This window comes from Camelus dromedarius, chromosome 9, assembly GCF_036321535.1.
Source record: "Camelus dromedarius isolate mCamDro1 chromosome 9, mCamDro1.pat, whole genome shotgun sequence".
NCBI lineage: Eukaryota > Metazoa > Chordata > Mammalia > Artiodactyla > Camelidae > Camelus > Camelus dromedarius.
In genome coordinates this window covers 76,051,482-76,078,908 of record NC_087444.1, presented here as the reverse complement: position 1 = coordinate 76,078,908, position 27,427 = coordinate 76,051,482, and the positions used below count along the sequence as shown (strand labels likewise).

At 41.1% G+C, this 27,427-nt stretch overlaps 1 protein-coding gene and 1 non-coding gene across 2 annotated transcripts in view; both read right to left on the bottom strand.

Annotated features, from left to right (window-relative positions):
• LOC105092002 (vomeronasal type-1 receptor 4) overlaps nt 1-27,427 on the bottom strand; it is a 104,200-nt gene that overhangs the window by 6,811 nt on the left and 69,962 nt on the right. Inside the window, exon 4 of the mRNA XM_064489845.1 lies at nt 17,192-17,269. Coding sequence (XP_064345915.1) covers nt 17,192-17,269 — 78 coding nt within the window. The remainder of the gene's footprint in view (nt 1-17,191; nt 17,270-27,427) is intronic.
• TRNAP-AGG (transfer RNA proline (anticodon AGG)) lies at nt 6,155-6,227 on the bottom strand. The gene has a single exon. It is a non-coding gene; the product is annotated as a tRNA-Pro (tRNA).

Here is a 27,427-nt window from a genome sequence, read left to right as displayed (position 1 = left end):
ACCAATGAGGGTTAAAATCAACTTCTCCCAAACTCCTGTACATGTTGATATTTTGACCTCTTCCCATGAATTATGAGTGTTCATAATGGCATCTAGAATGGTGCCAGAAGGTTTTCAATTTAATTTTCCTGGCTCCATCAGAGGAATCACTGCTTATGGTAGTTATAGCTTTACAAAATATATTTCTTAAATAATAAGAATTGAAAGTCAAAATTACCCCTTAATGCATGGGCTGCAGTGTGCATGTTGTGTCAGCAGGCAGGAAAACAGCATAGATCTTCTACATCCTCCATCCGAGCTCTAGGGTGACCAGGTGCTTTGTCTGTGAGCAGTAACATTTTGAAAAGAATCTTTTTCCCTGAGCAGTAGGTCTCAGCAGTGGGCTTAAAATATTCAGTAAACCATGTTATAAACAGATGCGCTGTCATCCAGGCTTTATTGGTTCATTTACAGACCACAGATAGAGTAGATTTAATATAATTCTTGAGGGCCCAAGGATTTGGAGAATGGTAAATGAGCAGTGGCTTCAACTTAAAGTCACCAGCTTCATTAGCCCCAAACAAGAGAGTCAGCCTCTCCTCCGAAGTTTTGAAGCCAGGCATTGACTTCTCCTCTCTAGCTATGAAAGTCCTAAATGGCATCTTCTTCCAAGAGAAGGCTATTTCATCTACACTGAAAATCTGTTTAGTGCAGACACTTCCATGAATTATCTTAGCTAGGTCCCCTAGATACCTTGCTGCAGCTTCCGCACCAGCACCTGCTGATTCATCTTGCACTTTGATGTTATGGAGAAGGCTTCCTTCCTTAAATCTCAAGAACCAACCTCTGCTAGCTTCAGACTTTCTTCTGCAGCTTCCTCACTTCTCTCAGCCTTCTTAGAAGGGAGTTAGGACCTTGCTCTGGATTAGATTTTGGCTTAAGGGAAGTTATGGCAGGTTTGATTTTCTATCTAGACCATTAAAATTTCCTCCATTTCAGCAATATGTCTGTTTTGTTTTCTTACCATTCATGTGTTCACTGGGGTAGCACTTTTAATTTCCTTCAAGAACTTTTTTCTGTTCACAGCTTGACTAATTGTTTGGTACAAGAGGCCTAGCTTTTGGCCTGTCTCATCTTTCAACATGCCTTCCTCACTAAACAATCATTTCTTGCTTTTGATTTAAATTTAGAGACGTGTGACTCTACCTTTCACCTGAACACATAGCGGCCATTGTAGAGTTATTAATTGACCTAATTTCAATATTGTTATATGTCAGGGAATTGGGAGGCCTGAGGAGAGGGAGAGGTGGGTCAGTGGAGCAATCAGAGCACACACATTTATTGATTAAGCTAGCTGTCTGTATGGGTGCAGTTTGTGATACCCCAAAACAATTCCAATAATAACATCAAAGATCACTGATCACAGATCACCAAAACAAATAGAATAATAATGAAACAATGGAAATACCACAAGAATAGCCAAAATGTGACACAGAGACACAAAGTGAGCAAATGCTGTTGGAAAAATGGTGCAACTATATTTGCTCAACATAGGGTTGCCACAAACCTTCAATTTGTAAAAAAAAATGCAGTATCTGTTAAGTGCAATAAAAGGAAGTTTGTCTATATAGTTGGATCCTATTTTTTGAATCCTTGCTGTAAACCTCTACCCTTTAATTGGTGTTTAATCCATTTACATTTAATGTAATGAGTGATAAAGGAGGATCTCTGTCACTAGCTATTTGTTTTCAATGTGTCTTACATAGTTTTTTTCTCCTCAGGTCTTCCATTACTACCTCCTTTTGTGTTAGATAGATTTTTTCCTAATGTACTATTTTGATTCTTTATTTCCTTTACTATACAGTTGACCCTTGAACAATGCAGGTGTGTGGGGTGCTGACTCTCTACACAGTTGAAAATCTGTTTATAATTTATAGTCAGTCTTCTGTATATGTGATTCCTTTTGTGTCTGTGGCATCAGTGGATTCAACCAACTACAGATCATGTAGTACTATGGTATTTACTACTGAAAAAAATTTGCATATAAGTGGACCCAGGCAGTTCAAACCCATGTTGTTCAAGGGTCAACCATATATTTTTTAGTTATTTTGTAGTAGTTGCCCCAGAATTACAAATAAAATCTTACTTTATAACAATGTAGTTAAAATTAATAACAATTTAATTTCAATAGTATATAACACCTTTGCTCCTTATATATCCTGCCCCTCCGTCCTCTTGTTTATTTATTTGCATGCAGTAATTATGCAGTAGACCTGCATTTGCATAATATCTGTTTCTCCTCAAATATAAGACATCCATTAGTTGTGGTAGTCAAAGAATATACTGTTAGAGATTATGTAAGTTTACATTGTGTGAGCAATTTGGTCATAGTGTGTTTGAAAGTAGGCTTCACTTAAAATAACTTGAAATACACTTAATCTTTTATTAAAGGATTCTATTTCCTTTCTGTTTGCGAACATTTATAGAACTTGGTTGAGTAGTTTTAATCTCTTCAATTACTTTTAGTGTAATATTTATCTTCCAACTCTAGTTAATATGAATACTATAATTATCTTTCAGATATCTCCATTAGGTTTATGACCAAGGAATTACTACTGAAGAAAGACATTAATAACAGAGAATTACATCAGCTAGTGGTCTTGGGAAGACATGGAAGCCATGGTATTGAAGATTTTGATCTCAGGGAAGTCTGGGGAAATACGTATGAATCTGAGAATAAGTGTGGATATGAAGAAAGAAATTCCAAAGGAGTGCTTATGACAGATAACATGAATCTCACTGGTAGAAAAGATAAACAAGACAGCAAATCCTGGATTAATTTGCCTTTAAAACAAAGGGTTTCTTTAAGAAAAAGTATACATCAATATTGTAGGAATGGGAAGTCACTTATAAAGAATTTGTTAAAAATTAAAAATAACAGAGTTTTTTCAGGAAACAAGTATACTAAATTTTTAAAAATAGAATTGGATTAAGCTTTCAGTCATCTCTGGCTGAACTGCAGAAATTTCATACTGAAAGGAAAATTTATGAATGTAATCAAGTTGAAAAGTCTATCAAAACTTATTCCTCAATTTTATCACTTCCAAGATTTCCTCCTAGTGTCAAAACTAACATTCGTAATGAATATGGAAAGATTTCTGTGTATCCTCCATTACTTTCACAGCAACAGAAAACAAACAGAGAAAAGTTGTACAACTGTAATGAATGCGAGAAGACTTTTAGCCATCATTCAGTCCTTAATAGTCATCAGAGAATCCATTCTGAGCAGAGACCTTATAAATGTAATGAGTGCAGTAAAGCCTTCAAACAGTTCTCAAACCTCACAAGACATCAGAGAATCCATACCGGAGAGAAACCATATAAATGTAATATATGTGACAAGGTCTTTAACCAAAATTCCCATCTTACAAATCACTGGAGAATTCACACTGGAGAGAAACCACACAAATGTAACGAATGTGGTAAGGCTTTTATCAAGTGTTCAGACCTTTGGCGTCATGAGAGAATTCACACCAGAGAGAAACCTTACAAATGTAACAGATGTGGTAAGGGTTTCACCAAACATTTGTATCTTTGGGATCATGAGAGAATTCATACTGGAGAGAAACCATACAAATGTACTGAATGTGGCAAGGTTTTTAGGCAGTGGTCTACCCTCAGGATTCACCGAAGAATTCATACGGGGGAGAAACCTTACAAATGTAATGAATGTGGCAAAGCTTTTAAGCAGTGCTCACACCTGACTAAGCATCAGAATGTACACCCTGGGGAAAAGCCACACAAATGTGTTATATGTGGCAAGGCTTTTATCCACATTTCAAGTCTGGTGAAACATCAAAAATTTCATACTGGAGAAAAACCGTACAAATGTAATGACTGTGGTAAGGCTTTCATCCAAAGTTCAGGTCTTACAGAACATCAGAGAATTCACACTGGTGAGAAGCCTTACAAATGCAACGAGTGTGACAAAGCCTTCACTGTGCGTTCAAGCCTAACTAAACATAAAAGAAACCATACAGGAGAGAAACCTTACAAATGCAGTGAGTGTGATAAAGCCTACACATAACTTGTGCACCTTACTAGACACCAGAAAATACATACTGAAAAGAAACGTCATGAATCTAGCCTATGTGATAATGCTTTTATTCAGAGCTCAAGCTTGGGGGATCATCAGAGAATTCATGGTAGAGAGAAGCCCTACAAATGTAACGAATGTGGCAAATCCTTTAACTGGTGTTCGCGCCTCACTCAGCATCAGAGGATCCATACCGGAGAGAAACCATATAAATGTAATGTATGCGGCAAAGCCTTCAGTCAAAACTCAAACCTTACAATTCACCAGAGAATCCATACTGGAGAGAAACCTTACAAATGTAATGAGTGTGGCAAAGCCTTTAAGCAGTACGCAAGCCTCACCAGACATCAGAATATACATCCTGGAGAGAAGCCACACAAATGTAATGTGTGTGGTAAGGCTTTTATCAAACGCTCACACCTTTGGGGTCATGACAGAACGCATACTGGGGAGAAGCCATACAAATGTACTGAATGTGGCAAGACCTTTAGACAATGGTCTGACTTTAGGATTCACCAAAGACTTCATACTGGAAACTCTTAGAAATGTAATGAATGGTGTAAATCATTTAATTATTTTAAACAACAGACTATACATTACATAATTTATACCAGGGAGAACTAAGTCTCTCATTCTAGATTAATCAACCTCAGATGTTAAATCCTTCACAGTAATTAAATGTCAAAATCATTTGAAATCTATGAAGTGATGGGTGTCAGTAGAGCAAGGAGATCTTTGGAAGTGAACCATTTCTTTAAAAAAAGTGCTTTTATTATATGAAATTTCTTAAAGAGGCTGTGTTACTAATGATGTCTTTCACCCTGAAGTTTAAATTTTGTTGATGCTACAGCCTTCCTCACATGCTTTTCATGCGTTACCATGATGGGCTCTGGGAAGGGATCAGTGAGATAAAAGGGCTTTTATTAGATGAGGATCATTCATATTCATGTTTCCTGAAGGAAAAAGGACACTGAATTTTCACAGGCAATACTGTGTTTCGAATGAGAGCATAAGGATGGGAGGAGAATATATATAAAACGATGTAAATCATGGTAATTTCAGATCCTCTTCTATAGATTTGTTGGTGCAGCAGGGGAATCACTGGATTATCAGAAACCACTGTGCTCCCAGCTGAGTATGAAACGGAGCAGGCCTCAAGAGGCCGGGATTTTCCTGAGTAGGATGATAGGTTAGTAGGGACAGCTTATGTGGTAGGAATAATGGAGAAGTGGTCATTTTCCCTTTTACAGAAAACAGCCGTTGTGTATCAAAAATGGGTGAAGGGTAAGTCTTACTCTTAGAAGCTAAAGGGAGCAGTTATCAGAGAGCAGAACTTAATCAAAACAGCCAGAAAGCAGTGTACATCCATCACTTTGATACACTTTACTCACAATGTGTCATCGTTGTCATGTTTTAATTAATAAAATTTAACCATTCAGAAACTCTTAAGTGAGTTGTGTCTATCTTATCAAGCCCATCCCACCTCACTGGGGTACTTCACAGCGAATACTCACAGGCCCTCTTTAGGCAGTCAAGGCTGGAAGGCGCCTGCAGCAGTTTCTTTGCATAATGGAATCAAACATACATGTTTATGGACACATAGCCATCACTTGCTTGAGTTATACTTTCTGCACTCTGTCCCTTGCTACGTGGCTGTGACTAAAACACCGCAGCAGTGCAACTTTGGACTGTGCCCTCTTAACGCTGGAAGTGCTACTTATAAATGTGCACCTGAAGATCCTACTTCAACACACCCCTTTTCCTTTGTGCCTAAGACCCGTGGCTCCACTGGCCTTGATTTACATGAGGTAAAAAACAAAAACATATTAAACATATGAAAGTGTTAGGAAGTAAGAAATTTTAGAAATAAAGATGTGAACAGTTTTTTCTTCTTGGAGGCCTTATGGGAGTAATCTGAAAAAAATCACTGATCATAAGTTTCCCCTTAAGAATGAACAGACTCACTTCAGGAGGAAAGGTTGGTTTTATTTTGTTTTATTTGTAGGCCAACTAGGAACTTTGTGTGTGTGTGTGTGGAGGGGGGAGGTAATTAGGTTTACTTTTAAAAAAAAATTTTAATGGAAGTACTGGGGATCGAACCCAGGATCTCATGCATCCTAGGCATGCACTCTACCACTTAACTATACCCTCCCATGGAACTTAACACTGATTCCCTTAAAAATAGTTAATTTGCACTTTTGGACACCCCACAGACATAAGATGGACCCTCCAAAAGTTAATAAACAGAAACCTCATGTAAAATGGAGTCAGAAGGCCAGAAGGGGGAGCGCTCATGTCCTACTACCTGACATCAACTGCAAAACCAATAGAAAGAAGGGTTCTTTACCTCCAACAGGAGGAAGGTCTACTGTCCTGCCCAGCAGGAGGAGGGAATCACTCATCGTTGCCCAGCGACAGCCCAGCCAATGAGCGACTGTCCCAGCTCAGCCAAGGGAAAGCCGCTTTCCATCTGAACTAGTTTCTCCAGTGCACTTTTTGTTGATAACAGCCCTTCACAAGTTACTTTTCTCTTCTATAAAAAAGTTCCTCTCCTTTGTCTCTCCAGATTTGCCTGTGCTCTGCCATGGATTGCATGTCCCAAATTGCACTTCTTAGCTGTTTCTGAATAAACCTACTTTGTAACATACCCAGCTGTTTTACTGTTTTAGCTCAACAACCACTAGCCCAAATCTGCTTTAGATATCAAGACTGATAATGCTAGACATCGAAGGAGGATGAGAATGTTTAATGCATAATGAGATTTGGGGGTACAGCAGGGCAGGCTCCCCAAGTTGGCACACAACGGCCTGAGAGAGTAAGGAGAGGAGACTTGTTCTAGTTTATATGCAGTTTAGGAGGTGGGCCCTGCAGGTGGTTTGATCTTTTCTGTAGGCACCAAAGGAGCACTTTGGCTTATAAGCTTGCCCACTTGTAGAGTAGAGGGAGGGTCCAACAACTATGTGCAGGTTTTTCTGGTATGTCAGTGGCACCTCAATAAGCTGTACCAGCAATGGGGAGAGGGTGAGAGAGGGCTGAGGCTTGAAAGCTGTCCGTGGTCAGTCTCTCTCCACCGTAAGGGATCTGTGGAGGGTCAGCAGTCTGCAGCCCGGGAGAGGACTTTCACCAGAACCAGATCATGCTGATACACTGATCTTGAACTTTCAGCCTCCAGAACTGAGATTGGTCAAGATGGCAGAGTACAAGGAGCTTGAGCTCACCCCCTCTCGTGAGCACATCAAAATCACAACTGTTTGCAGAACAACCATGATGAAAAAGCCTAGAATCTGCCAAAAAAGATCTCCCACTAAAGACATAAAGGAACTACAATGAGATGGGTAAGAGGGGCGGTCTTGCAGTACAGTCAAGTCCCAGAGCATCCGGCTTCTGAAGGCCAGTGGTGCTTACAGGAGTCCCAGAGGGCTGGGGGAAACAGAAGCTTCACTCTTTAAAAAAAATTTTTATATGGAGGTCCTGGGGATTGAACCCAGGATATCGCACACGCTAAGCACACTCTCTACCTCTGAGCTGTACCCTCCCCCAGAGACTTTACTCCTGAATAGCACACACAAAACCTCACATACCCCAGGGCCCAGGTCAGAAGCAGTAATTCAATAGGGGCCTGGGTCAGCCCTATCTGCTGATCTTGGAGAGTTTCCTGGAGAGGCAGGAAGCAACTGCAGCTCACTCTAGGGACCAGACACGGGTGGCAGACATGATCGGAAGCGTCTTCTACCATGTGGACGCTGGTGCTGGCAAGAGCCACTGTGGAATCCTCCCTCCCTCCCTCCCCAGCCCCAAGACCCAGCCCTGCCCTGGCCCAGCAGCCTGTGGGCACCAGCGCTGGGACACCTCAGGCCAAGCAACTAACTGGGCAGGAACACAGCTCCAGTCATCAACAGACAGCTGCCTCAAGACCCCTGGGCCTACAGCCACCTGTGGATCTGGCCCTGCCCCCAAGAGGGCCCAGGACCCAGCTCTACCCACCAGTGGGCAGGCACCACCCGAATGCCCTGGGCCCTGGCCCTGCTCTCCGGGAAGTCTGCTTTAACCTGTGGGCCAGCCTCAGTCACCAGGGGGCAGACACCAGATGCAAGAAAACCACAATCCCAGAACCTAAGGACGCAGCCTTCTCATCAGGAGGCCAGAGCTCGCCTTGGGAAGAGCTGGGCCCCAGCCCTGCCCACTAGCGTGTTAATACAGGCTTGAGGACACTCCAGATCCTGTACCCAGCTGTGTCAGGAACTGGGCTCTGTCTCCCCAGAAGTGATCTGACACCAACTCTGGGACTCCTGGGCCCTGCAACCAGACTCTAGGAACCAGATCTGCCCACTAGTAGGCCAGAACTTACCTCAGGACCTGGTTTCACCCACCAGTGGGCAGGAAACAGCCCTGGAGTCTTCTGAACCCTGAATCCACCTACTACTGAGTAAGCACTAGCCCCGGGCTACCCTGAGATTCTACAGTAAGTTGCCTTGTGACCTGGCTTCACCAACCAGGGGCTGGAAGCATTTGCACAAGGCAGGACCTGGCAACAAACTGACTAGGGGTCAACCAAGCCTACCAGGTCACTCACAGAGCTTGCCTCAACAGAAAGACCCATGCAGCCCTCACAGGGGGAACTCCTAGAGCATATAGCCTCAGGTGACAAAAGGGGAGTGTCTCACTGGGATGCACAGGACATCTCCTACAGAAGGCCACTTCTCCAAGCCTGAGAAGTGTAATTAACCTACCAGGTACATAAAAATACAAAGAGCAACTTAGGCAGGATGAGGTGATAGAGGGACACGTTCCAGATGAAGGGACAAGACAAAACCCCAGAAGAACTAAGTGAAGTGGAGGTAGGCTATTTACCTGACAAAGAGTTCAGGGTAGTGACTGTAAAGGTGATCAAAGAACTGGGGAGAAGAATGGATGTACAGAGCGAGAAGTTAAAAGTTTTAAACAAAGAGTTAGAAAATATAAAGAACAACTAAACAGAGATGAGGAATACAAATGAAAAATGAAAAATACACTAGAAGGAATGAACAGCAGACTAACTGATACAGAGGAATGGATCAGCGAGCTGGAAGACAGAGGAGTGACAATCACTGATGCTGAACAGAAAACAGAAAAGAGAATGAAAAGAAATGAGGACACTTCAAGCAACTGCTGGGACAATATTGAGCACACTGATACTCACATTATAGGGGTCCCAGAAGGAGAATAGAGAGAGAAAGAAGCTGAAAACACATTTGAAGAGATAACAGCTGAAAAATTCCCTCACCTGGAAAAGGAAACAGACATCCAAATCCTGGAAGTACAGAGAGTCCCACGCAGGATTAACCCAAAGAGGAACACACTAAGGCATATAGTAATCAAAATGGCAAACATGAAACATAAAGAGAGATTGTTAAAAACATTAAGGAAAAAGCAAGAAATAACACAAAGGAACTCCCATAAGGCTACCAGCTGATCAATCAGTGAGCTCATCAATGAATTCGGTAAAGTTGTAGGATACAAAATTAATATACAGAAGTCAGTTGCATTTCTACACACTAACAATGAAATAGCAGAAAAAGAAATTAAGGAAACAATCCCATTTACCATCACATCAAAAAGAATAAAATACCTAGAAATAAACCTACCTAAGGAGGCAAAGCACCTACACTCTGAAAACTATAAGAACACTGGTGAAAGAAATTGAAGATGACACAAACAGATGGAAAGATATATCGTGTTCTTGGATCAGAAGAGTCAATATTGTTAAAATGGCCATACTACTAAAGGCAATATGCAGATTCAATGCAATCCCTATCAAATTACCAATGACATTTTCCACAAAACTGGAACAAAAAATGTTAAAATTGTATGGAAACACAAAGGACCCCCAATAGCCAAAACAATCTTGAGAAAGAACAACAGAGCTGGGGGAATCACGTTCTCTGACTGCAGACTATAATACAAGCTACAGTATGGCACTGGCACAAAAACAGACACACAGATCAATGGAACAGGATAGAAAGTCCAGAAATAAACCCACACACATATGGTCAATTAATCTATGACAAAGGAGGCAAGAATATACAATGGAGAAAAGACAGTCTCTTCAGTAAGTGGTGTTGGGAAAACTGGACAGTTAACCTGTAAAAGACTGAAATTAGAACATTCTCTAACACCATATACAAAAATAAACTCAAATGGATTAAAGACCTAAACGTAAGACCTGAAACCATTAAAATCCTAGGAGAGAACATAGGCAGAATACTCTTTGACATAAATTGTAGCAGTATTTTTTTTAGATCTGTCTCCTAAAGCAAAGGAAATAAAACCAAAATAAACAAATGGGACCTAATTAAACTAAAAAGCTTTTGCACAGCAAAGGAGACTATCAAAAAACCAAAAAGACAACCTACTGAATGGGAGAAAGTATTTGTAAATGATATGACTGATCAGGAGTTAATATCCAAAATATATAAATAGCTCATAAAACTCAACATCAAAAAATGAAACAGCCTGATTAAAAAAATGGGCAGAAGACATGAATAGACACTTTTTTCTAAAGAGGACCTGCAGATGGCCAACAGGCAAATGAAAAAATTCTCAACATCATTAATCATCAGAGAAATGCAAATGAAAGCCACAGTGAGATATCCCTTCACACCTGTCAGAATGGCTGTCATAACAAATGTTGGTGAGGGCGTGGAAATAAGGGAACTCTTGTACACTGCTGTTGGAATGCAAACTGGTGCGGCCACTGTGAAAAACAGTTACAGGGGTTTCTTAAAAAACTAAAAATAAAACTACCATATGACTCAGCAATTCCCTCCTGGAGATATATGTGTGTGTGTGTGTGTGTATACACAAAAACACTAATTCAAAAATATACATGCACCGCAATGTTCAACACAGCATTGTTTACCATTGCCAAGATATGGAAGCAATCTAAGTGTCCATCAACAGATGGATGGATAAAAATAGTATTATTTATACATATATATATATAGGAATACTACTCATCCATAAAAATAATGAAATTTTGTCATTTGCAACAACATGAATGGACCTGGAGTGTATTATGCTACATGATTAGACAGAAGAAGACAAATACTGCATGGTAGCACATATATGCGGAATCTAAAAATTGAAAGAAACAAGTTAATATAACAAAAAAGAAACAGACTCACAGATAGAGAAAACAGACTAGTAGTTTCAGTGGGGAGCAGGGGAGGGACGAGATAAGGGTAGGGAATTAACGGGTACAGACCAGTCTGTGTAAAATAAGCCACAAGGACATATTGCACAACATGGTGAATATAGCCAATATTTTATAATAACTATAAGTGGAGTATAACCTTTAAAAATTATGAATCACTATGTTGTGCACCTGTAACTTACATAATAGTGTACCTCAATGGTACTTCAGTAAAAAAAACTTTTAAGAAAAGCTGTCCATGGTCAAGTATCAAAAACTGGAATAAGACCCTTATACAACACACAATATTTATTATTAAATGCCCTGATTCCTTGGTTAGGAAAGACCAGTTTTTCTCATATTAATGACTTCTTGCCTATACTTTCCTGCTGCATACCTAGGACACTTTACCCAATATAACAGTCAAAGGTACTTCTGAAATACTGTTTAGATAAATTGCCTAAGATCTTCCCCCCCTTTTTTTTTTGATGGGGGGAGGTAGTTAGGTTTTTACTTATTTATTTTAATGGAAGCACTGGGGATTGAACCCAGGACCTCGTGCTTGTTAAGCACACACTCCACTCCTGAGCTTCACCCTCCCTCCTCACCCTAAGATATTTTTACACTCGTTTCATGACAATGTGTTTATCAGACAACAGATATAATTCAAGAATATTACTAGACGGGCAGTTTTTCAAAGACTATAAAAATCTCAATTTGTGATTATAGTATTAAGCATTACATGACTCTTTTTAACTCTAGTAAAATTTTTTTTCTTTTTTTAAGAAAACTTTCCTTACCATGAGACTTTTCTTCCACATCTTTTAACCCACTTTATAGACTTAATGTAAACTTTCCCCTGCTAGTACACTGATAAATTTTAAAGATACATGAATTAAAGATTGTTTTATGAGGTGTGTAACATGAAAACGTAACCCAGGACAGTAACAGGTACAGAGTAAATGCTCCAAAGGTATGAAGAAGGAGAGTCCTTTTATATATTTAGTTCAGTGAAGGGAGTAGGGCAATACAAAATGGTGAATCCACTAATATATAAAATAGATAAACAACAGGTTTATACTGTATAGCATAGGGAACTATATTCAATATCTTGTAGTAACCTATAATGAAATAGAGTATGAAAAAGAGTATGTGGATGTTCATGTATGACTGACACATGATGCTGTGCACCAGAAAGTGACACAACACGGTAAACTGACTACACTTCAATGAAAAAAATGGTGGCTCTAGCAAGGTGGAGTGAGGAGACCTTCTGATACCCCACAAATCTAACACGGAGACTTAGGGAGCACAATGCCTATTTTACATTAAAATCATCTCCAATTCTCCTTTTATTATCATCATTGCCACAATAATCGTTAGCTCTGGCATCCATTCTTTTTAAAATTAAAATATAGTTGATGACATTATATTAGTTTCATGTGTACAGCAGAGTGATTCAATACTTTTGCTGATTAAACTCTATTTTAGGTTATTACAAGATAATGGCTACATTTCCCTATGCTACACACTATATTCTTGTCACTTATCTATTTTATACATAGTAGTTTGTATCTTTTAATCGTATACCCCTATTTTGTCCCCTCTTCCTTCTGCCCTTTGGTAATCAGAAGTTTGTTTTCTATATCTGTGAGCCTCTTTCTGTTTTGCATATACATTCATTTACAATGTTTTTTAGATTTCACATATAAGTGATATCACACAGTTTTTGTCTTTCTCTGACTTATCTCACTCAGCATAATATTCTCTAGGTTTACTCATGTTGCTGCAAATTGCAGAATTCATTCTTTTTTATGGCTAATATTCCATTGTTTATATATACCACATCTTTTTTGGGGAGGATTTATGTATGTATGTATTTATTTATAACACCTTTATTGTGGTATAACTCCAGTAGAGTAAACTACGCATATTTCAGATGTACAATTTGATGAATTTTTTAGCTTAAGATAACAATTAGTATTTATTTATTTTTAATTTAAAAATAGCTGTTAAACTGGATGAATTTTGATAGACGTATACACCTATGAAACCACCACCACAATCAAGAGAGCTAACATTTCCATATGCCACATCTTTTTAGGGGGGGTAATTAGATTTATTTATTTGTTTATTTATTTATTTAATGGAGGTACTGGGGACTGAACCCAGGATCTCATGCATGCAAAGCATGTGTTCTATCATTGAGCTATACCCACCCACATCCCCTGCTTTTTAAGTTTATTTTATTTTTTATTGATGTATAGTTGATTTACAATGTTGTGTTAGTTTCTGGTGCACAGCATAGTATTCAGTTACACATAAATATATATTCCTTTCATATACTTTTTCATTATAGGTTATTACAAGATGTTGAATATAGTTCCCTGTGCTAAACAGTAGGAACTTGTGGTTAATCTATTTTATATATAGTACTTAGTTTCTGCAAATCCTGAACTCCCAATTTATCCCTCAACCACACCCCCACCCTTTCCCCCCTGGTAACCGTTAAGTTTGTTTTCTATGTTTTTGAGTCTGTTTCTGTCTTGTAAATAAGTTCATTTGTGTCATCTTAAAAGATTCCACATGTAAGTGATATCATATGTTATTTTTCATTCTCTACCTGGCTTACTTCACTTAGTATGATAATCTCTAGGTCAATCCATGTTGCTACAAATGGCATTATTTCATTCTTTTTTATGGCAGAGTAGTATTCCATTGTAGATATATACCACATCTTCTTAATCCAGTCATCTGCCATGCTTCAAGCAGATTTGATTAGAACTGTCATCAGGAGTCAAGGCATCAGAACTGGGCAATGCTGTTTATTCACCTTCACTGACCCCACGTAGGTACCATATTCAACCAATGATGAAATGCCAACACTATTAGCTTCTACCATAGAAAGCCACGTGGCTTCTCTATAGATTCTATATTGAGTTTTTGAGTGTGATGAGTAAATAAACTTCTGAACGTTTAGCAAAAACATACAATTTACACTTTTCTGAAATGATTAGAGGATTTTTGAGTTTTTTCTCCACAGAAAGCTGAGCCTGGATACATTGAGGCACGACTCATGAGCAGAAAGGGGCTGATAGATGGAAAACACATAGAACTTAGGGCAGCAGTATTCACCAACCACCAACTGGGATCATGCAAAAAAGCTAGAGGAATGTGGCAGATGGAGGAAAGAGTGTGAAAACATATGAAGGTGCTGGCCAGGACGAGGATGCTGTGGGTTGCTTTGGCCTTAGCCGAGGATCTGGGAGTCCTGTTAGTCCTGTGAAGGTACTGGACTCTCTGGCTGTGCCTGTACAGGGTGAAAACCATGGAGCCACTGGCCCAGACAATGAGCACAGAAAATGAAACTTCAGGGAACACTATCCATGCTGCATATAATGAGCCTATGATTTTCTCATCACCTATGGTAACACAGTACCCCATGTATGTTTTCTTTGTGATGTTTGTGCTGTTCCATTTGCCAGAACTATACATAGGAAAAATCAAATTTACAAATGTGAACTGGATCCAGCAGAGGGAAATGAAGAAGCCAATGTACTTTGGGGCTTTGACTTTAAGATCCTTCCAACAGGAGTTCACGGGGCTGACTGTAATGGTCTGGAAGACACACAAGAGGCAAGTGCTCCCCATGGACATACCCTTGACCATTCTCTGAAGATACAAAAGAAGTTTGCATGCAAAGTCATTGAAAAATTGTTTCAAGCCCAAAGCTGTCATTACCTGGGGGACTCCATTAGAGAGAATGACCAAGGAGTTGGCTATAGTCAGGTGCTTACAAATCAAACCTGTGGCCCTCAACCTGTACTGAGTGTGGAAAAGAGAGGAGAAATTGCCCCAAATTCCAACCATAGTCTGCAAAAAGAAGGTTATTCCTATTGCCAATTCTCTGGAGGTTATTCCATCATTCAAGACATTTTTCTTTAAATTATAGCAACAATGATTCCTCTGAGCAAAATGGTTCATTTAAATTTTTGACACCAAGAGTAAGTTTCCTTGTGTGCTTTTGTTTGATTGCCAAGGCTTCACGAGACAGGAAGAGATGAAGAGATAATCGATATATTATGGAAGAGTCAGCAGGAAGAACGAAGTGGTCGTAACCTGGGAGAAGCAATGAGTGACGGTAAACTGAAAGAAAGCATAAAACAACATTTTAAGAATAGGCTGAGGGGGTGAGGGTAGAGTGGTAGTGTGTGCTCAGCATGCATGAGGTCCTGGGCTCAACCCTTAGTATCTCCACTAAAAATAATAATAAATAAATAAACCTAATTACCTCCCCTACACACACACACACACACACAGAATAAACTGAAACTTGCTCTCCTTATTGGAGGAAAAAAGTCTCAGTCACTGTCCATATCATAAAATAAATCAATCCTTAATTCCATTTCTAAGTTTTAAAATAATGTATTTTTAAAGAAAAAAGGACAGAGAGTATTTCTAGGGTCTTACAATTAAAAATATACCCTAAAGAGTACAAAAGATAGAAATGGTGCAGTACCTTTTGCATATATCAAAGTTAAGACTGATGCTCATCCATCCACATGCACACACACACACACACACACACAGATAGGACTTGTAACCATACAAACATCTCCTAAAGACCACAAAATAGAATAAACAGTGGACAAACTCTTCTAACAGAAACATCAAGAAAGAAGTTATTCAATGGATAATACATGTAGAAAAATATTCCATGTCCTTGCTAATCAGGACAATTAAAATATAGCATCAAACACCATCAAGAAATCTAAAAGGGAAATGACAGAAATGCCACGTTTTGGCAAAGCTGTGGATCAACCAAGAACCTCATCCATTGATGGTGGGTGTTGAAATTGATAGGGACATTTTTGAAAACTGTGGTATCTATTTAGCAGACCAGATATAATCCTATGTTTCAACAATTCCACTCATGCAAATACACTCAACAGAAATTGGTACATGTATCACCCAAGACTAGTTACAGAATTTATATGTGAACCTACTCATTAATAATTCCTACTTCTAAACTACCCACCTACCCATTAACAGTAGAATGAATCAATTAATCCTTTGATGTTCACACAGTGGAGTCCTAAATAGCAATGCTAATGAGTGACAACAATAATATGAAACAATACAGATAAATTCACAAACATCTAATGGAATGGAGAAGAGAGTCCAAATGAAAGAGATGATGCTGTCTGATGCCATTATGTGAAGTCCAAAACAGGCAAAGTGATCTAATCTTTAAAAATATTTTTTTGTTTTGTTTTCTTTTTTTGGGGGGAAGTAGTTGGTTTACTTATTTATTTTGAATGGAGGCACTGGGGGATTGAACCCAGGACCTTGTGCATGCTGAACATGCGCTCTGCCACTGAGCTCTACCCTCCCCCCAGAACAGTTTTAAACCTATGCCCAATAATCCAGGCCTACAAATATAACCGACAAAACTACAGCCGTGGAAATAGTGACTTAGAAGGAGCACAAGAGGGTTTCTAGGGAACCGACATTCTATTTCTCAATCTAGCTGCTTCCAGAGGTGCAATCATTCCTGAAATTCCACTGAGCTGTGTACTTTTAACCTGTGAATATGTCTTTAATTAAAAAAAATAAATCATCAAAAAATGTGGAGGGAGCTCAGGAAAGTTGTTTCTGTGAACGTGTGTGGCCTGTGAATGTGGCTGTATAGGAAAAACCCAGGGAGCCACAGGCCCGGGTCATGAGCCCAACAGTGAGAACATCAGACAACGGTAACACTGCTGCATACAGCGAGTCACTGGTTTTGTCATGAAATTCAGCAGAGCAGCACCCTAAGTCTTGGTTCTGTGCTGACTTTGCAATCATATACATTAGAAAGTGATACATACCAGGGTGTACAGGCTCCAGCAGAAGAACATGAAACCCCCAAATCCCTGGGCGCTTTTACATTCAGTTCCACCCACCTGGATTTCCTGGGGCTGTTCGTCATGGCTTAAGACACTCAAGGGGCAGGTGGTGCCGCTGGACACACCCTTCCAGCTCTGTAAGGAAACAAATACCCAAGGGTGTAGCACAAATCTGCATGAATGTATCACTGAAGAAATGCTTTATCTACAGGCTGCCATTGTCTTAGGGACGCCTTTAAAGGGGATGACCAAGAAGTAACAACCCTGTGCTTGAGGACTGAATCTATGAACCTCCACCTGCATTCATTGCAGTAGAGGAGATAAAGTTAAAAAGGGAAAACGCCCAAGACTCCAACTATACTCTCAAATAAACAGACCATTCCTCTTGCCAGATCCCTGGAGGCCATTCTGCCAATAGCCAGTGACTGGTACTCGTCTTCACAATCAGAGGACTCTTCTGAGGCATGTGACTGGGGCTACAGGGATCATATCAACTGAAATCCAATATACTCTCTGGAAAATATTTACTTTCAGGCTTTGCTTTGCTAAGAGGCTTCCTAGAGTGGAACGTGTAAGCTTTACATAACCCTGCAATGTATGAATCACTGCTGCAGTGCCATAGTATAGTGTCTTCTTTAATTTTCATACTTGCATGAGGTGAGCACTGGCATCAATTTCACTGCAGAGATAAGGAGACCTTAGGTACAGAGAGGCTCAGTGATCTGTCCAAGTTTACATGCTGGTTAGTGGCTGAGTGGTGATATAAACTGGTAGGCTGATATCCAAGACAAGTGCCCTGACCACTGTAACACACCAGCCAAGCACTTCAGCTGTGTTTCTGAATAATCGAATCTTAAGTTTAGTTTTGTTTGTTATCCTTTTATGTTTTATTTCATATCGCTAATATTTTATTTTATAATTTGGTTGTAAAAAGTTTCCATATTTGTTTAAGTATTTATTCTGTAGATCAATATCATCTATGAGTGAAGTTTTTTTTAAATTGAAGTACAGTCAATTACAACGTGTCAGTCCCTGGTGTACAGCACAGTGTCCCAGTCATGCATATACATACATATATTCAATTTCATATTCTTTATTAAAGGTTATTACACAAGATGTTGAACATAGTTCCCTTATGAATGAAGTTTTAGAGATTGTAATAAAGTATATAGGCAGTAATTAAGGCTAATTCTATAGGAATGTCCAAATTGGATTTAATCAATGCAAGCTTCGCTCAATGTAAGTTTTACAACAGAAAGGCTCATTGCTGTCATACCAGGAAAACATTCAGAAAGGTCTCTCTCAAATACATATTTGGAAGATATTATCTTGTTTACTAAACTATGATCCATGAAATACTAATATATGATAAAAGAGTATAGAATAGAAATGAAGTTATTAATTTTTTGGTCCAAATGCTTAGGTAGTTATTAATACCTATGTTAAGTGAGACTAGTAACAATATACAAGATTTGTGAATAATATTAACATACAAGACACATGTAAAAATACACTCTGGAGAATATTGAATTTTGTGTGTTATGTAAGTGAAATCATAAAGAAACAAGCTGCGTGCCTGGAATTGATGTCAGAATATTATTAAACCAGACAACATAAGACAAGATACATTTGGTCCTAAAAACTGTATTCTAAAACTCATAATTATAAAGTTGCTTTTCCCTTAAATGTTGCTTCTTTAACTTCAAGAGGGAAAGCAAAGCGAGGAGGGTGTAGCTCAAGCAGTAGAGCGCGTGCTTAGCAGGCACAAGGTCCTGGGTTCAATCCCCAGTACCTCCTCTAAAAATAAACAAATAAACCTAATTACCTCCCTCCAACAACAACAAAAAATTAAAAAAAGAAAATACATTAAAAAAAGAGGGAAAGCAATCTCATCATAGTCATAGAGCCTCAAATATTTCGAAGACACAGTTACTGTCTCCAGTAAGCACGTTATATACCCAGAGTTAGATTAAAAATTTTCTCTATTCCTCAGACAAATTCATATTTATGGTTTCTGGTAGAGGATTAGAAAATGATTACTTTTCTATGCTACTCTTTATTAAAAGCATAAAGGAACTACAATTACACTTCTAGTACAAATTTAAAATTGATCTAGGATTTCCGAAAGGTAATGTTATAGCAGACTGACCTTAAAACTATGACCCTTAACCTCTTTGAGAATGATCCCTCATTATCACTGGGGCTGTTCACATTACTCGTCCACAGTGCGGGTTCAGGGGTTCATGAAACTGCTTTAGGAGCCGTCAGGTTTGGCACAGGGTCTGGGATCCTGATCTCTCTCTACTTAAGTTCATACCTGAGGAATCACTCTGCCTCCCTGTCTTGCTTTGCCACTGGGTCTGCTCCTGCTCTACCCACCAACCCCCTTTTCAGACACTGACTTACTTAGACGTCCTTTCTCCCAGACTCTGCCTCTCAGACTGAAACAGAACACTCACCCAATCCCTTCTCTTTGCCAAGATGGTGGGTTCAGTGTGAGAGTCACGACGGTCAGCGTGTGCGTGGAGGGAGGCAGCCAGTGCCCAAGATGTAGGTTTGTGATCGTGACCTCACCTTCCCTGGCAGCTGCAATTATCGTTTCACTTGTAGTGGCAATGACAGTGTGGGCTTGAGGAGCTAATAATGTTTCTGAAAAACTTTTTCCAAGTGGCTAATCCCCAAAACCAATGACAAGTTCCTTGTGATTATCTCCAGAGAGATCACTGATGTGTCTGGGAGAGGCTCATAATTATTCATGGTCCCCGATGGCAGACAGGGTCACATATGGAGGAATACTGTTGCTGTCTGACACGTGAGTGACTAGCAGCAAGTTACGTGTGTCTCGCAGGATTTCCTGATTCCCTGAGTTCTCCCACTCAATAGCTAGTTCATCCCTTATTTCTAGACTCCCAAGCTGCATCATTATTTAAGTATTCAGCAGATACATGGATTCGGACAGAGTCCCTGGTACCGATTTACGCATTAGAAATCACTAGACTCGTTTCTGTAACTAAATGCAAATCAGTTTGGAAATGATGACATGGAAGTTTTCTAGGATGCTGTACTTTACTGATACTGAGGTCACCAGTGGCACGAAGTGCAGACAGAAATGTTCACAGAAGACAAAGTGGTGTTTATAGAAGCACCTCTCATAAAGCAAAGCCCCAGGATCAGATGGTGTAACAGACGCTTCCTGCCTTTAACTATCAGAGAAGCCAATGCTACATTCTCCGTTCAGCAGCACTGAATGGCTAACAGAGGTCTTTACGCTTTCTTTTAATGAAATTTCATTAAGCACACATTGACTATGACATTACTGAAGACATAAGATTTAAGAGCCAAAATCATTCCTCTGGATTCTCCAACAGAGAAGTCCACCGTGTGAATGAGTTCCACTATCCGTTCCCCTTGTGAGAGTTTTTAGTCCAACTGGGATGTTAGACGGAGCAGAGGCCACACAAGAGCACGCCCATTTCTGACACCAACTGCAGGCTGGCTGTTCCCCTAAACATACTCCGTTTATATAATTCTCTAGATGGAATCACAGAACAAACAGAAATGCGTTCTACTCACTGTTTGCATTATTACAGGGAAAGGATGCAGATGAACATCGGACAAAGGAAGAGATGCATGGGGCAGGGTAGCCTAGGGTGAAGTCCAGCCCTCACGCTGGATGAGGTAAGTTCTCCTCTACACAGGACACCTCCCGGTCTCTGGCCAAAGCTCCCTTTCAGCAAAATGAGTGCATTTGTTTGAGCACCTACCTTTACTATAGCATCTACAGTAACAGGTAGTATCTTAGAGTATGCATAACATTTGAAGAGCCAGTGTGAGGCAGGGTAGATTTAATGAAACACTGAATTCTTCCTACAAGACGATTACATACACTTCCACATTATCCTACTGATTTATTTCTCTCCCTCTTTTTCTGACCTCACTTTGTGTTAGGCTAATTCTTTTATACACACACGTTTTATATCCAAGTTAGAGGACAGAGCCATATGGGGGACAACACATATGCAAGTTCACATATACACACGTACATTTACACAGTCTGACTTACACGCGCACATAGAATCCACACTCTCTACTCAAACACAAACATACATGTACACAATCAACAGTGCACTAACACACCCACATTATTACACACTCACAATGCACACTTACGTAAAGTGACACAGCCCTCCTTCACTGTCACATAATCACTCACATAGTTACTGGACAGGTTGGTATTTCATCATGAGTTCACCTACGGAAAACTGTACATCTTTCCAAGTCTGTGAAAGCGACAAAGGGGCAGAGATGTGTGCTCTTTATCTTCCTCCAATCTGCAAAAGTCCACAAGGATCATTATTTTTTTCACCATTCAAAAAGTGTTGAGAGCTTTGCCACTTTAGGTGGGCGGTGTGGTGAGAACGCTGGGGTGTGCATGGGTCTCAGCAGGAACGGGTGTGATGGAAAGAGAGGGATAAGACAGAGGGCAGGGGAAGGGGGCCCAGGGATAGGATGAGGTCACGGAGAGGATGGGGCTCTGGGGGGAAAGGGTGCAGAAGAGATGGTACAGGAGTAAAATGCACAGTGGGGTAAAGGCTGCAGTGTGTCTGAAGTCCAAACCAGGGTTTAACGGGACACAGAGGCTAAGTGTGCCAAGAACTTAAGGGTAGATCTCATATCAGGCTTCAGGGGAACGCGTGCTATAGCTGTCATGGGAACAAAGGGGATAATGGGGAGGGGGACAGTGAGGAGCCTTGAGGAAAGGTCAGGGAAGCCTGGGAGTCTCAAAAGAATTCACGTCCACAGAGAGTCAAAGAACATGGTGGCGGTGCTGAGGGGTAAACATTTTGTAGAGTTAAGAGTTCTTCTAATGGCAACACATAACACACTAACACTTGGATACAGGTAAGGCTGACTCTATGACTGACAGCTCTAACCAGAGGAGGATGCAGACTACACAGGGAAGTGCACGAAGAGGCAGGTTAAAGCAAGCAAGAGCTGTCGTGGTAGCTGACGCATATGAGGCAAGTGGAGAGAGGCTGGTTGGGTTCATTGGTGCCCTGTGCATTGGTTCCTTTGCTGATTTTGTGGGCTCTGGGGCACAGCGGTTTCACCCAGTTTTCTGGCACCTGGCCCCGGAGCAGTATGGGTGGGCGGCTTGTAGTTTAGTGTGAAAGCCCACCCGGGGAAGTGTTTTGGGTGTGGACTTGAGCAGCTGCTAGAGGAGGGGATATGGCCAACACGTGGCCTGGCCTTAACACTGGGTCAAGACAGCATTAATAAGCAGAACAAATATACTGCAGTATATTGGTGGTTATGGATACCCTGCAGGTAGCCAGTGGTCCAGGACAGTATCGGAGGGTAGAAAGGGGAACTGGAACCTTGCAGGGGGCGGGGAAGTAATGGGCTTAGGGAGGAAAATGATTGTAGGAGATGAAGTCAGCTGAAGACTGTAGTGGTCTGGAAGAGGCTAAAAAAACCAGAGAAAAAGGGCAGTTGTGGTTGTTTGAATTTTGAACACAGGAGCTGATAGCACCAGAGTCTGAGGGCTGTGATTTTGAGGGAGAGGCCAGGAAGACATGTGAACTGAGCTGAATTCACTGAAATGAGGGCCAGTATAGTTTCAGGAGGGAAAGGAAGTGGAGGTGATGCAAGATGAGGAGTAGTGGGCTGATGTCCCTGGGAGCTTGAGAGGGAGAGCTGACAAAGGGACAGAATGAAAGCGGCTGCACAGTGGAGGAGGACCGTGGAGGTGGCGGTGGGAGGGCCAGGCGCAGGGCCAGGCGTTGGAGTGATGGTGCTGGATCAAGGAGTGTTCACAGACCTAGGGGCGGGGTGGCGGTGGAACGGAGGTCACTGGTGGGGTTGGGCAGGGAAGAGGTGGGGTGTGAGGCAGGGTGAGATTAAGGGAAAGGATGAGGCAGGTTCAGATTGGAGGTCACTCTTCCATTCCTCCACTCAGTCCTGCCCTCATTCACACGGAATCACAACTTACTCATGGACTGATTCACATCGAGCCCAAGAGACAGAAACCTTGCTCACAGAAAATACCCCCAGAAAACATTTACATTTTCCATCCTGTAGGACCACTGGTAGCATGCTGAGTGACAACACTCCATCACTATCTCTCTATGGTGCCTCTGGCAGGAGAGCCTGTTTACCAGTCCTGGGCATTCAGTGTTGGCAAAAGGCTTGACCTTTTCCAAATGCTTATATCTTAAAGAAGTTTTATGGCCCAAGACTCACTATAAAAATTCCTTTATCTACCTTAATATTTCTGAAATGGAATATATACTTTATAGAAGAAATGGAATATAACAAATCAGAACTGAAATATTGTAAGTAATGTTTTTCCTTTGTATGAAACCATCCCAAATGGTAATGTCTGGTCATAAGTTTGTCAATATAACAATTTAAAAATATTTTTTCATTGCAGAAAATCGACTGGTCTCATCATGAAGTGGGCAGAGCTTCATTCCCGGGGTTACAGTCTTGGCTACGTTACCTTAGAGGGTAAGCAGGGCTTTGAAGTTTAGTGAAGGTTACTAACCCTAGTGCTATATTGTGGATTGAATGCTTGCGTCCCTCAAAATACACGCCTTGAAATCCTAACCCCTAATGTGATGGCATTAGGAGTTGGGATCTTTGGATGTGATTATGTCATGGTGATTGGTCAGGTGGTCCCTCATGAATGGGATCATTAATCTTATACTATAAGCTACAGGAGAGAGCTTGCTTCCTCTCTCTCACGACCACATGAGGACACAGCGAATAGAGGACCATCCGTGAACCAGGACAAGTTATCTCGTCAGACACTGAGTCAGCCAGCATCCTGATCCTGGAATTCCATCCTCTAGAATGATAAAGAACAAGTCTTCATTGTTTAAGCCACCAGTGGTATTCTTGTTATATAGGAGCCCTAACTGACTGAAACAGGAGATTGCCCTGGCATACTAAGGTGGGTCCAGTGTAATCATAAGAGCCTTAAAAACAGAAGTCAAATAGATACAACAGGAAGAAATAGGAGCTTTAAGACAGGAAGGGATTCAATCTGCTGATGCTTGCTTTCAAGATGTAAGCAGACATATGGGAATCATAAAAGGTAATGAATCCTGCCAACAGCATGAGTCAATTTAGAGACTAGGACAGCTTACACCTCGATTTTGTATTTCTGACCTACTGACCTGTGAAGAGACAATTTGGGTGTTGTTCTCAGTCGCTAAATTCCTGGAAATCTATTACAGAAATAATAGAATTCTAATACACATAGAAACACACTTAGTGAAGAATATTTAAACAATTTCTCTACAACTGATATCACTTGATCCAGTTGAAACATTTTCTTCAGCTTTAGGTTTATCATCCTTTTAATGTAGATTCAGAGTACCTCTGATACTGTATCTATAACTTTACAAGATGTAATAAATGGCCCACAAACACTCTATTAAAATTTTCTGTCCTTCCTTCAATGTGTTTGAATAAATGTTGTCATACTGGTCTTACACACCAATGAAATTTATTTTCTCAGTCATGATCTTTGAAGGAGGTATTTTCTTGTTACAAATAGGTCTTTCCCATTCATTGGCATATCCCAAATTATTCCATGGAGATCATTAATAAATTCCATGGAGTGACCAACTTTATTGACCACTCACAATTTATACATTTAAAAAATGGAATGCCTTCTACTACAGACACCATGGAATATGGATCAGTGGTCATGCTGATTACTGCACATGTGGATCACATTCATGGTTCTGAGATGGGGGGACTGCTGCACCACCATGATTACATTCTTACTGTTGGTGTATAATTATTGCTATGGACTGAATAGTTGTGTTCCTCCAAGTTTATAGGTTGAAACTCTAACCCAATGTGAAGGTATTTGGAAGTGGGTTTTTTTTGGGAGGTGATAGATTTAGATGAGGTCATGAAGGTGGAGCTATCATGTTGGGATTAGTGTCCTTCTAAGACCACACCAGAGCTCTCTCTCCCTGCCCTGTGTGGATACAGCAAGAAGGTAGTTATCTGTAAACCAGGAAGAGGACCCTCACCAGACAATCTGCCAACAACTGATCTTCAGTAATCCAAGTCTAGGCCATTCTCCAACTAACACAATGAAACTATCACACTTAACAATGTAACACTGGAGAGTCTGTAACACACAGTCCACATACAGATTCCCCCAAGAAATCCTTCATAAATCCAGGATCCAGCCATTACACAAGGACTGCATTTGGTTATCTGGAGTCTTTAGTTTCTTTAATCTGAAGCACATGCCACTCTTTTGTCCTCAGTGAAACTGACAGTTTTGACCAGTGTTTGCAAAGTGTCTTTCAGTGTGGATCTCTCTAGTTGTGTGTCTCATTCTGAATCAGGTGAAAAACGCTGGGTGGAAATTCTACACACAGATGATGGTGAAACTTTCTTAGTGCATAGCCTCAGAGGCAAAGATTACGAGTATGCTTCTGTTTCTGGTGGAGGCTAAGACAAGCACCAGGCCCTGATGGCTCTGGTGCAGGGATGGTATGTTTCGGCATTTGTGCATGGCTGTCAGGCTAGTCTCCTCCTGTTAACAGTTGAACCAGACTCCTTGGGGTTGCTACCTGGAGGTTGTTGAGTCCTGAAAATGGTGTGCTTTGCTCCTGGCCAGATGCCCCTCTCCCAGACAACACTGGCGCCTGTGCTCAGGCACCTGCCCATCTCTGCTGCTAGCATAAATGAACTGTCCAACACAAAATCCCTCCCAATAAATGCTATTCTATTACAAACCCCACTTCCCAAACCTGCACCAGTACCCACAGGTCTCCTGGAAAATTCCGTCTCCTCCTAGCCCAGAATCAGCAGCTGCAACGTGATTCCTCCCCCTACAAGGGCCCCTGGACTGCCCACCCACAATCCTGTTGCTACCCTAGTGCGGTTTCAGCTCCACCCAGAATCAGACACTGGAGCACAAACCTTAGCTCTGCAAACACGGGCTAACAGCCATGGGACACAGGTTAGCTTGGATGGCTCCTCTTGCATCCGGCCTACACTCTCCTTCACGTGTACACACTGAATGCCCGAGACGTCTCCTGGCTGACCTGGATCCATTTCCTCCCTGAAACCTAGATGTGCTCGAGGGCAGCGCCAGGGTCCTGGGACTGGACTCCGAATGTAAAGGAGTAAGACGAGGCCCCTAGTAGAGCTTACTCCACAATGGCCCCCTACAGACCCTGAAGAGTGTCACTTCATGCGATCCACTAACAAGTCAACTGGTAACAGATTTCAGCTGCACCCAGAATCTGTACGTGGTACACTGTACTCTACCTCTTCTGGGTCTGGGAGTCCTAACAGGGCACAGTCATCCCAGAATCCCTCAAAAGTAAGTGCCTACACGGAGAATCCACGGTTCTAAGACAGCATCCTCAGGACCCTAACTGCTTTAGAGAAAGCAAGGGGTCACCTTACACTGCACAGAAAGCATGCATGCCCGAGGAGGCAGCCATGTCCCAGGACTGCCCAGACTCGCCATTCCCACTCACCATCACCTCATGCTCTAGCCTGCACAGAAGTCCCCCAGGTACATCCCACCCTTCCTGGAATCTACACCGCTGCTCAGAATAAAAGCTGCCCATGCTACTAACACTAAGACAGGCACATACGCATGGAAACCCATGGAAAAATTACCTTGAACAATACCTATCACTCGCTGCCTGACTGTATTCACTTCTGCTTAACGTTCCCACGCGTACACGGCTAGGTCAGCCACTTTGACTCTTCCGACTCAGGAGCTAGGGCCAAAGGCATTCCCTGTGTCTCAAGCAGCATTTGATCACGACTACTGCCAACAGGATGCTGTGCATGAGAATAAGCTCAAGCTGTTTTATGCACGTCCACTATGACCATGTATGTTCCAAGCTCAAGATGGTGACAAAACACTAATGTCCATTATGGTCTACCTTAGAGAGAGATGTGGCTTCCCCTTATGAATATCTATTGATCTTCAAGTCTAGTAAGTGAATAAATAAACACTGAGCAAAAACATACCGTTTACATATTTCTGACCAGCTTAAAGGACTTTGAATTCCTTATCCATGCGAAGGAGAGCCTGGGTACAGTGGAGTCATGGCTCATGAATAGACAGGGGCTGACAGTTGGAAAGCATACAGAAATTAGGGTAGAAATGCTCATTACCCACGAGCTGAGGCTGGGAAAAAGGGCAACACAAAGGTGAAAGAGTGAGGGAAGGGTGTAGAAAGCTACAAATGTGCTCACCAGGGCAAGGATTCTCCGGGTGGCTGTGGATTCAGCAGA